This window comes from Anomaloglossus baeobatrachus, chromosome 3, assembly GCF_048569485.1.
Source record: "Anomaloglossus baeobatrachus isolate aAnoBae1 chromosome 3, aAnoBae1.hap1, whole genome shotgun sequence".
Lineage (NCBI taxonomy): Eukaryota > Metazoa > Chordata > Amphibia > Anura > Aromobatidae > Anomaloglossus > Anomaloglossus baeobatrachus.
In genome coordinates this window covers 319,506,900-319,519,848 of record NC_134355.1, presented here as the reverse complement: position 1 = coordinate 319,519,848, position 12,949 = coordinate 319,506,900, and the positions used below count along the sequence as shown (strand labels likewise).

The following is a 12,949-nucleotide window of genomic DNA, read 5'->3' as shown; positions in this document are numbered from 1 at the left end:
TCTCCCCCCCTTCTTTTGGTGTCAGAAAAAAAAAATGCACACATTTGGAATCTTTGCCCCGCTGTTGCCATGGAAACGAGCCCAGCATACAGCCTTGTGAAAAAAAAAAGAGAGAAGAAGCTGTGGGCACCTCTGTGAGTCTACGTCGCAGTTCTCCGCCCAGGAGACGTGTAATATTAGAGCTCTTTTCACTTTGTAAATAGGAAACAGCAACAAATGGATGATTCTATCTCCATTCTGTATCCATACAGGCTTTTATCAGTGTGACAATAAAAGACGTGGCAGGTGAAGACACAGCAACCAGTTGGAGGCACCAGGTGAAATACCAGTGACCCGCCAGCCTGTAATGGATGATTATCGTCACTACATCTGCCGCCATTTAGGCTACACTGACACACAGCAGATGTCTTGTAGAAATGTCTGTGACTAAAAATCACTTCCATTCCTAACTTCAGGAGCAAGCACATGGATTTCTGCAAGTCCCATTCAGATAATTAAGACAGTCGCATGTGTATATAGTGTAAGGCTGAGTATACAGAGCGCCTCGATTCTGGCAGCAAATCCATAGTGATTGGAAAATGCACATTTCTTCCATACAGACACAGAAGAGGTCAGACCTACAGAGGGAATCAGGGCAATTCTGTTACATAATGGGGGAGATTTATAAAACTATCTAAAAAAAGCTCTTTGTTGCCTATAGCAACCAAATCACAGGAAAATAAAAAGCTGTGCTGTGATAGTTTGTCATGGGCAAAAAGGCCATTTTCATAAATCTGTCTCAATGAGCATCCTGCAAACTCTAAACTATTCATTTGTAAAGCAGACCTTACCGCTATGCCTGTCCACTTTATTAAAAATAAGTTCTGAGCCGTTACATGTAAGCAGGCATTCCCTTATATGGGAGTATGACGTTTACGTGAATAGCGGGGTGCAGCTGACCAGGCATTATGGCACACTTTGCTTTCATCCCTTGTCTTCCCACTTGAGAAGATTAGGTCGGATCTTAGAAATCTGTTCAGGCAGTATCAAGCAAAACTGCAGTCTAGCACAAAAACATGGTTCATGTGCGGGTACATATCTAACAGCTGAAGTAAGGTCACTAAATGTGAGTTCACATTAGCCCATTTTCCAGTGTTAAGCCACCAACAATGAGTATATATGTACTGATCAGATATACAGATGTACACTGAGCAATCTGTATTAGATTCAGTGCAAATAGCCCACCAAACAATGCACTGCCGAGAAGGATGATCTTTCGGGCAAACCAAAATATCATCCCACCGACGAACGTGAGTTTTCTTATCCATCAGGCGATCAGTGGTCTGTATACTGACTGATTTTTGGGAAATGAGCATTCCATGTAATGTACATGCACCTTAAATGTACGTCTGAGGGCAAATCTATGGTATCAGGCGGAACTGTTGTCACATGATGAAAACATGGTAGATTTGTGGCAAGATATATACAGTATGTGTATGGTATTAGATGAAATGGCAATTATACATATAACAGAATTATCACACATATGCAGACAGATTTTTATCTCACAACCACCATACACATTAGAGAGTTGTCGTCCGAATTGTTCAGCCGGCTCTCCCATACACCGGGGCACTCATTCAGCCGAGCCTCCGGTGTCCTCTATGAAAGAGCTCTCTCTAGACATGTCTGGGGAAGCTTAGGAGACAAAGCTAGAGACAGTCCGAAATTGGACGTTTTGGATCGATATTTGTTCCAAAGGGTGTGCAACTAAATATTAAGTTGAAGGTACCCAGAATTTTGTCCGGCCTATTCTTGGGGTTTTGTGTAAAATTACATCAAATTTGCCTTTTTTGTGTGTGTGTTGTTCCAATACATACAAATGAAATAAATGTGTATAACACAACATGTGTAATTGAAATCATTTTAAGTAATTAATTTTCTGGAACAATTTCAAGGGTGCCAATACTTTCGGCCATGACTGTAGGTCCTGGAGTGTACAAGTCCTATAAGAGTTGAGCAGAATTATCTAAACACAGACTAAAGACACCATACTCATTAGACTACAATCGTCCGAACTGTGTACAGAGAAAGCAAGGAATCCGTACGACTAAATGTTATATGGCAGTTACTTATTATGACACCCTGAAGTACATCTTATAGGGGTATCAAGTTCTTCCCATGACATCCATTCATGTGTAAGAAGATGATCTATCTGTAGACGTCTGCCACACACAACACTGAAAGCATGTTAATATTTTCTGCAGATTTTCCCTGTGACATTCATTCTGTGCAATGCGCAGGATGAAAGCTGCAAGTTATATATGCAGATCTTGTTGCGGATTAGAGACAAAGTCCACAGCTGACATTTTTACCTTTCTTTTTTGGACCTATCTTTAGTGCATCAGTACGAATTTGAAGCCCTCAGGCAGTCCAGTAATGATCTATAGACGTCTATGTGTGCCGTATTATGGCTCCATACAACTAAGTTGTATGAAGCTGCAGTACAGTGTCGTAATCGTATCATCGGTGTAGTGTCCGTCATTTTCATAATTTCGCTGCAGCGACGGTACGATGTTGTTCCTCGTTTCTGCGGCAGCACACATCGCTGTGTGAGAAGCCACAGGAGCGAAGAACATCAGCTTACCTGCGTCACCGCGGATCACGCCGGCTATGCGGAAGGAGGTGGGCGGGATGTTTACTTCCCGCTCATCTCCGCCCCTCCGCTTCTATTGGCCGCCTGCCGTGTGACATCGCTGTGACGCCGCACGAGCCGCCCCCTTAGGAAGGAGGCGGGTCGCCGGCCAGAGCGACCTCACAGGGCAGGTGAGTGCATGTGAAGCCGCCGTAGCGATGTTCGCTATGGCAGCAATCACAAGATATCGCTGCTGCGACGGGGGCGGGGACTATCGCGCTCGGCATCGCAAGCATTGGCTTGCGATGTCGTAGTGTGCAAAGTACCCCTTAGACTAGCTTCCCGCGATTATAATACATACACAGGTTGTTGGATGGCCTCAGAATCTCTGGCATATAATGCTTGCTATGTGTATGTTAACAACTTTATTTTAGGTTGGCAAAAACGACCCTTTTTTCAGGTGGAAACCGTTTTATTTTTTTTCTGTGTTGAAGCGTTTTTGTTAGTGTTGTTAACGATAACGAGGTGTTTTGGTAACATGTTCTTTTGCGTCGTTTGGTAATGCTTTTTGGGTTGATGTTTTAAATACATTAAGCACTGAATGAAACACAAGCGTTTCTTGAGCTGAGAACACTGAAAAAGACAGGCAGGGGTCTTCCAGGGCGGTCTCCAGCCTTCCCATTGACTTCCATTGTAAAGTATGGAACGACATCATGGCGGAAAACACCTGGAAAATGGTCCTCTCTTTTCTTATAACCGTTTGCCATGTTGGGAAGCCTGAAGTGAATACAAGATGCTAAGAAGCCTGAAGAAGGGAATATGGTGGCTTCACAATAGAAATGAACAGAAGTGTCTTATGCTCATTTTATGAGGTGTTTTTGGGGAGAACCTGCTCAAAAACGCCTGGAAAAAAATGTGTGAGCATACCCTATTGCAGCTTGTTATCAGCCATTTTGGGACAGTGAGAAGATAGTTATAGTGATAGGTGCTGTATTTCCAGTCAATATTCCCTCCATTTCCTCCTCTCCTGAACTATTCCTGTCAGTAGTAAGACAATATGTGGCGGGAACAGACAGGGTTGGGGATGATATCCAGTCAGCCCCTCAGTCGGTAGCTGTGCATGTTTACACGGTGTCAGTCAGCTGCTGGATGGCGGGAAAGCTCCGTGCAGCTGCCTCATTGCCTTCACACCAATGTGTCAGGGAGACGGCTCAGTCCACATGGCAGCCGTGGACCGTGTCACAATGTCTACCTCACCACACAACTGTACATGTCAAACGAGAGGGATGAGATTGCTTTCCACGGCACGCCCACAGTTCACCTCATCTGTGTCCGGACCCTTCCCACCCCCCACCGTGGGGTCTAAACAAAGAGCAAACAATGGCCACTCACACTGCCATTATTATTCCTGTCACCCCTCCCCCAACGATATGTGACTGCACAAATACGTATCCCCCCTCAGCTAATGTACATAGCATGGCTGCGGCGCGGAGAGGGTTAAGCGTGACCATGATAAGGACCAGCCGAGGACCCCCCCAATATCGGCCCTGTTAACTCTCTCATCTCTGCCGTGCGCAGCCTCCAGTGTGTGGCTAACAATTCAGGAGTAATTGGAGAGCAGCATTCATTAGACCCCGAGGATGGGCGGCCATAAATAACAATAAATGTGTAGAGCAGGACGAGCTGTGCCCCCTCCACACATCTGGCCGGCAGAGCTCTCACACCGATTCCGCACAGTGCAATCAATTAAAGGGGAAGAAGGCGGCGCCCGTGGGTATAAATGGCGGCCTCCCTGCTGTAGAGCACAGCCGTTATTGGGGACAGCGGTGAGTACGGGGCCGGTGCCCTCAGCAGTCTGCGCCCTGTATCACTGATTAGATTCCGTGCAGCGCTGGCTGCATTGTTCTGCCCCGCTCCCAGGCCCCGCCCCGCTCCTTTGTCTGCGCGCGCTGTGATTGGCGGCAGCGGCTCTGGGCGGCCGTCACTCCTCGGGAAGCCCATTCATCTGTGCACTTGGGCGTTGGACGCCGCATCTTATTAGCGAGCGGGGAGATTTCTCCATTTTCCTGTTGTATCCAGCGCGGCTACCGAGCATTGGGATAGTATTCGGGTTGTCTGGGCGAGCGCACGGGACGCACCGCGCTGTCTGCACCCCCTCCTGCCGCAGGAGCCTCTGCACCTCTTTGTCTAGTCTGTCCTAGCACTCTGTCTCTGCGGTGACCACCACCTTCTTCTGTTGGCTACAGACAGCAATGGGAGGCCAAATCTCCAAATCCGCAGCCAAAGGCGAAGCCGCCACCGTGGAGAAGCCCGGGGAGCCCGTGGCCGCATCTCCCTCCAAGACGAACGGCCAGGTAAGAGCCGCGCATCTGTTGCTTCCCTGCCGCTCGCTTCCCTGCGTGCTGTGTATGGGATCGGGCATGTCTCATCACCGCCTTTATTAGCTATGGCTATGCTCCCTATACTGGGGCGCTGTATGATGGATGCTCCGGTGCTGTGACCGTACAGATGACATTTTAACTGGGATGCATGGGAGGGGTCTGCAGACGCCATTGTGTGGATGGAGGGCTAGTGAGCCCCCTCCTTTCAGCACCGTTCCCTGTATGAGGGGGAAAGCTCAGGCTTTGTCTCCTTGCTGGAGCTGCTGCTAGGAGGAAGGCGTGATCTGGGCGCTAATGCATGCAGCTGCCGGGCTCCCTGGAGCACAAGGCTTCTGCTAGTGGAGGCGCAGCACCCTCTGCCGGGCGTACACAGGTACTGCAGTGCTGTGGAGGCGTTAGCGAGCAGTGCTCTCTGCTGGCAGCACGGGGGAACTGCATCGCTAGCCAGGCGGTAGTGAGAGTTAGGGCGCAGCGCCCTCTGCCGGGCGCACACTGGAACTGTACCGCTCTGAAGGCATTAATGAGAATGGAGGGGGCAATCACCCCCGAAACACTGCAAACTCTGATCTGGCATAAATCCTAGGTCATATGAAAAGGCTTGTTTAAAGGGCCACTTTTGACCTGTAGGATTGCTACTTCCAATAGGTGGCGCTAGAGTTTGTCTCCTTTCCAGGAGAGACAATTTGAGAATGGAGGGAAACTCTACCATTCACCCAAGCCATTGGTATGGGAAGAGCTAGGGTAGGGATTAATGATTGAGTGTAGGCTAGACAAAACCCCTTATAGTGAATGTACTGTAGTATTACTAAAACGACCCTGTTTTATCCTCAACAGGAAAATGGACATGTGAAGGCCAATGGTGATGCATCTCCTGCAGCAGCTGAGGCAGAAAAGGAAGAAGTCCAGGCTAATGGCAGTGCCCCTGCTGAGGAGACCATCAAAGAGGAGGCTGCCGCAGCAGCTGAGGCTGCTCCAGAGAAGGAGGCTGCTGCGTCCGCTGATGGGGAGAGTGCAGAACCAGCGTCTCCAGCAGAGGGCGAGGCCTCCACCAAAACAGAAGAAGCTGGGTCTACATCTACACCCTCCACCAGCAATGAAACCCCCAAGAAGAAAAAGAAGCGCTTCTCCTTTAAAAAGTCATTTAAGCTGAGTGGCTTTTCTTTTAAAAAGAACAAAAAGGAGAACAATGAAGCAGCTGAGGGTGAAGGTGCAGCCGCAGCCAATGAGACAGCCAAGGAGGACGCTCCTGCAGCAGCTCCTGAGGCCACCAATGAAGAGGCAAAGCCAGCCCAAGAAGAAGCTCCTGCTGCCAACAGCACCGAGGAAAAGAAAGAGGAGGCTGCCGCAGCATCGCCTGAGCCCCAGGAAGCTAAACCTGAAGAGCCTGCACCAGATAAGCCCACAGAGGAGGTAAAGCCTGCTGAGGAGCCAAAGCCTGAGGAAAAGCCTGCAGAGGAGGCCCCCACCACTGTCGCTGCCCCATCTACTGAACCAGAGGCACCAAAAGCCGAAGAGCCAGCCGCTCCAACACAGGAAGCTACATCCGAATCCAGTCCAGCAGCTGAGTCAGCAGAGTAAAAAGATAGCCGTTTTCAGATAATCAAGGAACTTTTTTTTTTTTTTTTAATTTTTTTCTTCTCCTCTTCTCCCCCTTGTTTGTTGGAGTGGTGTCAGGTACTGGTTTTGGAGAACTTGTCTACAACCAGGGATTGATTTAAAGAATTTTTTTTTTTTCTTCTCTCCTCCTTTACAGATCCCATCTCAAATCATTGAGTTACCACCATTCCAACGGGTCGGGTAGAGTTTACAGCAGTCACCGGCCTTGATCCCTTTTTTTTTTTTTTTTTTTTTCACATCAGTATTAATGTTTTGCGTACTTTGCATCCTTTATTGAAAAATGTATACTTTTTTTTTTTTTATCTTTGTCAATATATGGACATACCCATACATGAAGGAGATGGGTGGGTCAATATAGGGGGTTATGAAGTGATGGGGGCCACAGGGGGGGGGGTTTAGGTGGTGCACACATTGCCAAGAGATTGTGCCACATAGATTGGGGTCAGGTTTCTGTTTTTTTTCATTTCTTTAGTTCTTCTTTCTTTCTCTTCTCTCCATTTTAAGAGACATAATGATGTATTTTGTGAGGGCAGCCTTCTACAAGGTATACAACACTAAAGGTCTTGACTAAGATGGCAAGCAAAATAATAAAAAAATATAAAAAAAATTTCAATACCCAGATCATAGTTTTAGTAATTCATTTAAACCGTAGGAACTTTTCACTTATCTCATGTTAGCTGTATCAGTCGGTGATTAAGTAGAATTACGAGTTGTATAGGCTTATTGTTTATTGCTGGTTTATGACCTTAATAAAATGTAATTATGTATTACCAGCAGGGTGTTTTTAACTGTGACTATTGTATAAAAGGAATCTTGATATCCAAAAGCACATGAAGTTTGCAACTCTTTCCACCCTGGCCATTTTTGTAAAACTGCAGTCATATTGGACCTTTTAACCACAAATTTTAAACTCAACAAAGCTGTGATAAGTGGAATGGTTACTGTTTCTACTGTGGTATGTTTTTGATTACAGCAGGCAATGCTTTCTTTTCCAGTTGTCTTTAAGAATTAAGGAAAACTTCAGATGCAATGGATTTTTGTGTAGCATCTTGTCTTTCATGTTTTGTAAATACTGGAGAAGCTTTGACCAATTTGACTTAGAGATGGAATGTAACTTTGCTTACAAAATTGCTATTAAACTCTTGCTTAAGGTGTTCTAATTTTCTGTGAGCACACTAAAAGCGAAAAATAAATGTGAATAAAATGTATATGTTTTGTGTTTCTTTGCCATAGACTTAACACTAATGGCTTACTTCAGTCATAGCTAACCTGCATGCCGCTCATCTCATTGTGCTTGCTGGTGGTATTCCTACTGCTGGGGGTTCTCAGCCCAACCGCCATTGTTTAGCCTAAACACATAGTGATGAGATCTCCACTGGACTTCTCTTAAGGTGGTGGTTATTGGGGCTTATCTATAAAATGGCCCACAGGATTTGTTTGAGAACCACTGACTTAGACAAAAGGTGCTGAATTGAAATCCTCCATCTCACAAGCATAATGGCCCTTTGTTTAACCCAATGAAGTGCATTTACATTTTAACCCACCACAATGCCTTGCCCCCTGTAGAAGGCTGCGACTTGCTCCAGGGCCTGCAGTCCTATTCCTTCTCTATGCTTGCACACATTCCAAGCATAGTGTAAGAGATTCTGGGTATTTTTGGATTCATTCTTTGGACATTAATGCCTTTCTTCAATCTTTTTACCTGCATAAGGTGTTTAGTAGATTGTATTCACACCTCATTTTTAAATTTTAAATGTGAAGATGGTTTTTTTGCCACACATGCATTCATCATGTAAGTTCGTGATATAATTTTTTTTTTCCTTTATTTATATAAACAAATCAAAATTGGGGGAACCTAAAATCTGATTTACACACAACGATATTGCTAGCGATGTGACACGCTAGATTGTAGATACGATTTGCCGAGATTGCACATAGGTCGTTTTTGTAGCGCCGATGTGCGATCTCGGCAAATCGTATCTACGATCTGGCGTGTCACATCGTTAACGATATCGTTGTGTGTAAAGCAGCCTTAAGATTCAGTCTCTACTATGTTTACACAATGTTATCTTTGTGTTGGGTTATTGCTATCTGAGATGTGGATTTTTATGACCAGTCCCATTGAGTTGATGACGTGACAATGGTTCCTACACCTATTCTTTTTTTTTTTTTTTGGGGGTAGGGGGGTGGGTTTGTTGCAAACATTTGTCACTTTTTGTTATGTGAGCAGACAACCTGCTGTAGCCAATGACACCTTCACTTTAGAGCAGGTTTTATATGTATGGTACTGTAACTGCTTACCTAGTACTCAATCTATATGCAAATATTCCTTGTCCCATATGTTAGTAAATGCCTAGTACAGTGCATTTAATGTGATTAGTTTTGCTTACACTCAAATTATTTATCAGGTTTATATGCTTTGGATGTGGCATGGACCGAGGATAAAACATCTGATTTGGCTGCAGGCATAGTAGACCTGTGCCTAGATCAGGCTGAAGCTGACATTTAGTTTCAGCCCTTTATAACATTGTGTTGACATCTTGCTTTTTTTATACAAACTTACTGTAGCAGTTTAGACTTGTGTTTTAGTCTGCTCTGAAGATTGCAGAAGCTACAGCATGGTTGTATGCCTACAGTCTCCACTGACAATTCTGTCCCTGTTTACATTTTATATACCAGTTTATAAAATGCATACTTTTCAGGTTTGAACAGGCTATAATGTCATGTTGTCCTATCTTTTCCTTTGATCATGTACTCAATGTTTACCACAAACTACCAATAAATGGACAACAAGTAGATGAGTCTATAGTAATCTCATTTATAATCTTATTTACACAGATGTGTAGGCATTATTATGAGCAAGCCTATTGCATTTGAGTGATTGTATTTTCTACATGGCCTAACTGCTAATGTGTAAGCGTGTCAGAAGATGGGGTTATGTATGGGGCAATGTGCACATAAGGCCGGTTTTGCTGTCTGAGAAAGGTGGTTGAGTCTCTAGGCCTATGAGGCAGTTCCAGTCAGGAAACACACGGCTAGGTTGCATCTGTAATTTGTAATCGGAGGTGTAAATCAGGCCTTGGCCTTCATAGGTTAGTGATGGCACTGGTTTTTGATAGGTTACAGATCACAAAATAGATGCCTTTAGTGATAAGTGAGCACTACAGCAATTGGTACTTAAAACGAGCAGGCTTGCCTCATACTGAGTATAATGGAAGTTAAGAGGAAACTCCAAGCACTTTTCTGAAGATCTTTTGGGGGGAAAAAAGCTGGAGTTTCCCATTCACTTATATTGTACTCAAATTGAGCCTATCCAGATGTCCAAGAATTTTGTTTCAAGTACCAAGCATGGTAGTGCTAGCACAGCACTAGATGCTTCCCCCTCTAAGCCCGGTTTCCACATCCGGCTTTTCTCCACTTTGTCGGATCCGGTGTGCTTCCATACAGTACAATGGCTGTGCAACAAGCTCCGGTCATGTGACCAGGAAGTTGCGGCGATTGCACTGTACAGGAGCGCGCCGGATCCAGCAAAGTGGAGAAAAGCCGGATGTGTGAAACCGGCCTAAACAGAAGGGCTGTTTTCCAATGCATTTAAGGGGAGATTAATGCATCAACTAGTTCAGCATGCTGTTCGTAGTTAACAAGGCATGCCAGTTTTGGCAATACTGGCCAACCAAAAACTAGGCATATACTTGGTGTAGGTGACATCTGCAGGAATATTGTACATTATTCTTGCCTCTAGGACTGTATCCTTAGAGGCATGTCCATAGCCCGACTGATCAATGAATGGGTGTCTTTAGTCTTGCTAAATTTTCAGCAAATAGCCACTGTATGAATGACTATTCTAGTTATCCTATACGGAATTTGCCCACTCATGTGAGTTGACGTTTCCATTATTTCTGAGAGATTACATGAGTGGTATTTTTATGTTAAGTAGAATTTAGCATTTTGGGTATATGGACAGAAGGTTCTGTAGATTTGGAACATCCTAGGTAGCTATAATTTTAATTACATGTCCTTATGTCTAATTTAGAAAGCTGGTTTCAAGTGGCCGTCTGGAAATTTTGTAAATGTTGTTTTGGTCTGTAGCAATTAAATCATATTTTTTAATATACATATATTTACTTTTTTCTTTCTTCAAAAAATCAAATTTAGTCTTAGGTTTTCCCGTCTTCAAATGACTGTTGTTTCTCCTCTGTTAAAGGCTTAGAAGATGGAGCAGTTGGTGTATAAAAGTAGTACTACTACTACATACAGTGCCTTGCAAAATGTATTCATCCACCCACTTTGGCATGGAATGTCACACTTTTTTTGAGGGTTGGTATCAGTTCATGTTATGAACATGCCTACAACTGTGAACATTTTAGTTTTACGTTTTATTGTGACGCAAACAACAAATATGCATACTGAATTTTTCAGTTATTTTTGTCAGTACTTTTGTAGAACCTCCTTTCTCGGCAATTACAGCTGTAAGTACCTTTTGGATAAGTCTCTCTATGACCTTTCAAAATCTTGCCACTAAGATTTTTGCCACTCCTCAAGGCAAAACTGCTCCAGCTTCAAGTTGAAGGATTGCTGTTCACCAAAGGAAATCCTCTAAGTCTTACCACAGATTCTCAGTTGGATTAAGGTCTGGGTCACTCCCAATACATTTCCTCTTTTAAACCACTCGAGTGTTTTAGCAGTATGCTTTTGGGTCATTGTCGTCTTGGAAGATGAATATCAGTCTTAAATCACTTACAGACAAACAAGTTTTGCACCATCTCTCTTCCCCCTTGACTTGGAGCACAGCATGATGCTGCCATTACCATGTTTCACTGTGAGGATGGTGTTCTTGAGGTGATGAGCTGTGTTGGTTTGGCCCTAGACAAAGTGTTTTACCTTGTTGGCAAGCTAAATTTTGGTCTCCTCTGACCACTCCGCCTTTTTCCATAACTTTTGTAAGTCTCCCACGTCTTTTGGTAAAATCAAAAGGAACCTTCCAATTTTTCACTGTAAGTAAAGGATTTTTCTGGCCACTCTCCATAGAGCTGGCCTTTATGGAAGTGTACTGCTTTTTGAATTTGTATGGATAGATACTCCAGTCTCTGGTTTGGTTCTCTGCAGCTCCTTCAGGGCTACCTTTTTGTTGTCTGCTACCTCGCTGATTAATGCCAGGGCTGAGGGTTTTTATTGGGCGGCCTGCTCTTGGTATGCTTGTGGTGGTACCATGTTATTCCTGTTTGATAAATTGGATTGTGCTCTGGATGATCATCAGAAATTGGGTTTTTTTTGTGTTTAACCCAACCCTGACTTCTACTTCTTAATGATGATTTTTGCCTCTGACTTTTCTGGTGCTCTCCTTGGTCTTCATGATGATGTTTGGCTAGTGCTGCTTCTTAATGGTGTTGCTACCTCTGTGGCCTTTCAGAGAGGGTGCGTATTTACTGACAGACAATCTGACACTTAGATTGCACACGGTAGTCTTGGTTTCAAGAACTATGAGACTTATGAAGGTAATGGCTTTCACCAGAAATGTAGGGGTCTCGTAGCAAAAGGTGAAAATACATATGCACATGGCAATTTTTATTTTATCTAATTTAATTTTTGCTTCTATTTTTCTCACTTCACTTTCCCAACTTAGACTAATGCTGATTTATCACACACAAATCACATTACAAAAATATTTATACACAAGTTGTAATGTTCCAAAGGGGTGAATACTATTGCAAGGCACTATAGCTTCTAGTTAGTCAAGTTTTCATTTGAGACTAGATCTGTTAAGATTTCTATTTTTATTTATAATTATTGAGGCACATATCTCACCTGAGTTTCTGATAACAGCATTTTGGGATAGACTTTACAGTTGCCTCATGGACCATGGGAAGTAATATTTTAGTAACTGACTTCTATGGGAGGTTATGGTGCATCAAGGATGAAGTGGTGAGCTAACCATTGCTTAGTGTGGATGATGCTTCTTATGTGGTGGTTTTCATTGCAATCCTACCCAAGATGGTTATGGCATGAATATGGAAAGTTATGGTATAGTGGGAGTGTTGGACTGACGCTTCATTCACACAGTGGGGTGTTTTTGTTTTTTTTTTTTTGTTTTTTTTTGTAAATTAAAAAGTTTCATTTTTGCTCTACCAGGCATACTTTCTAACATTTCAGAAATGTCATGTACACTTGAGATTTTATTTTTCACCTGTGGAAAGCGATACATGTTGGGGAAAAACATTCTACAAGCATTAATATGTACTATTGACAAAGCACACATGTAATCCTCACCACAAAGCGTGACAATAATGTCACAAAATGGGCATTTTGCACAGTGCTTATACTGCCAAGATGGTAGGTT

At 43.7% G+C, this 12,949-nt stretch overlaps 1 protein-coding gene across 1 annotated transcript; it reads left to right on the top strand.

Moving 5' to 3' along the window:
- The first annotated feature begins 4,589 nt into the window (after positions 1 to 4,589).
- On the top strand, positions 4,590 to 9,408 carry MARCKS (myristoylated alanine rich protein kinase C substrate). Its single transcript, XM_075340040.1, has 2 exons — positions 4,590 to 4,968; positions 5,830 to 9,408. Exons 1-2 carry the CDS (start codon positions 4,867 to 4,869, stop codon positions 6,571 to 6,573), a joined length of 846 nt encoding a protein of 281 aa, XP_075196155.1. The 5' UTR covers positions 4,590 to 4,866; the 3' UTR covers positions 6,574 to 9,408.
- Positions 9,409 to 12,949: the final 3,541 nt, after the last annotated feature.

Coding starts and splice junctions, on each gene's coding strand:
- MARCKS (XM_075340040.1), top strand. CDS start 4,867: ATGGGAGGCCAAATCTCCAAATCCGCAGCCAAAGGCGAAGCCGCCACC. Junction 4,969..5,829: donor CCTCCAAGACGAACGGCCAG/GTAAGAGCCGCG, acceptor TATCCTCAACAG/GAAAATGGACATGTGAAGGC.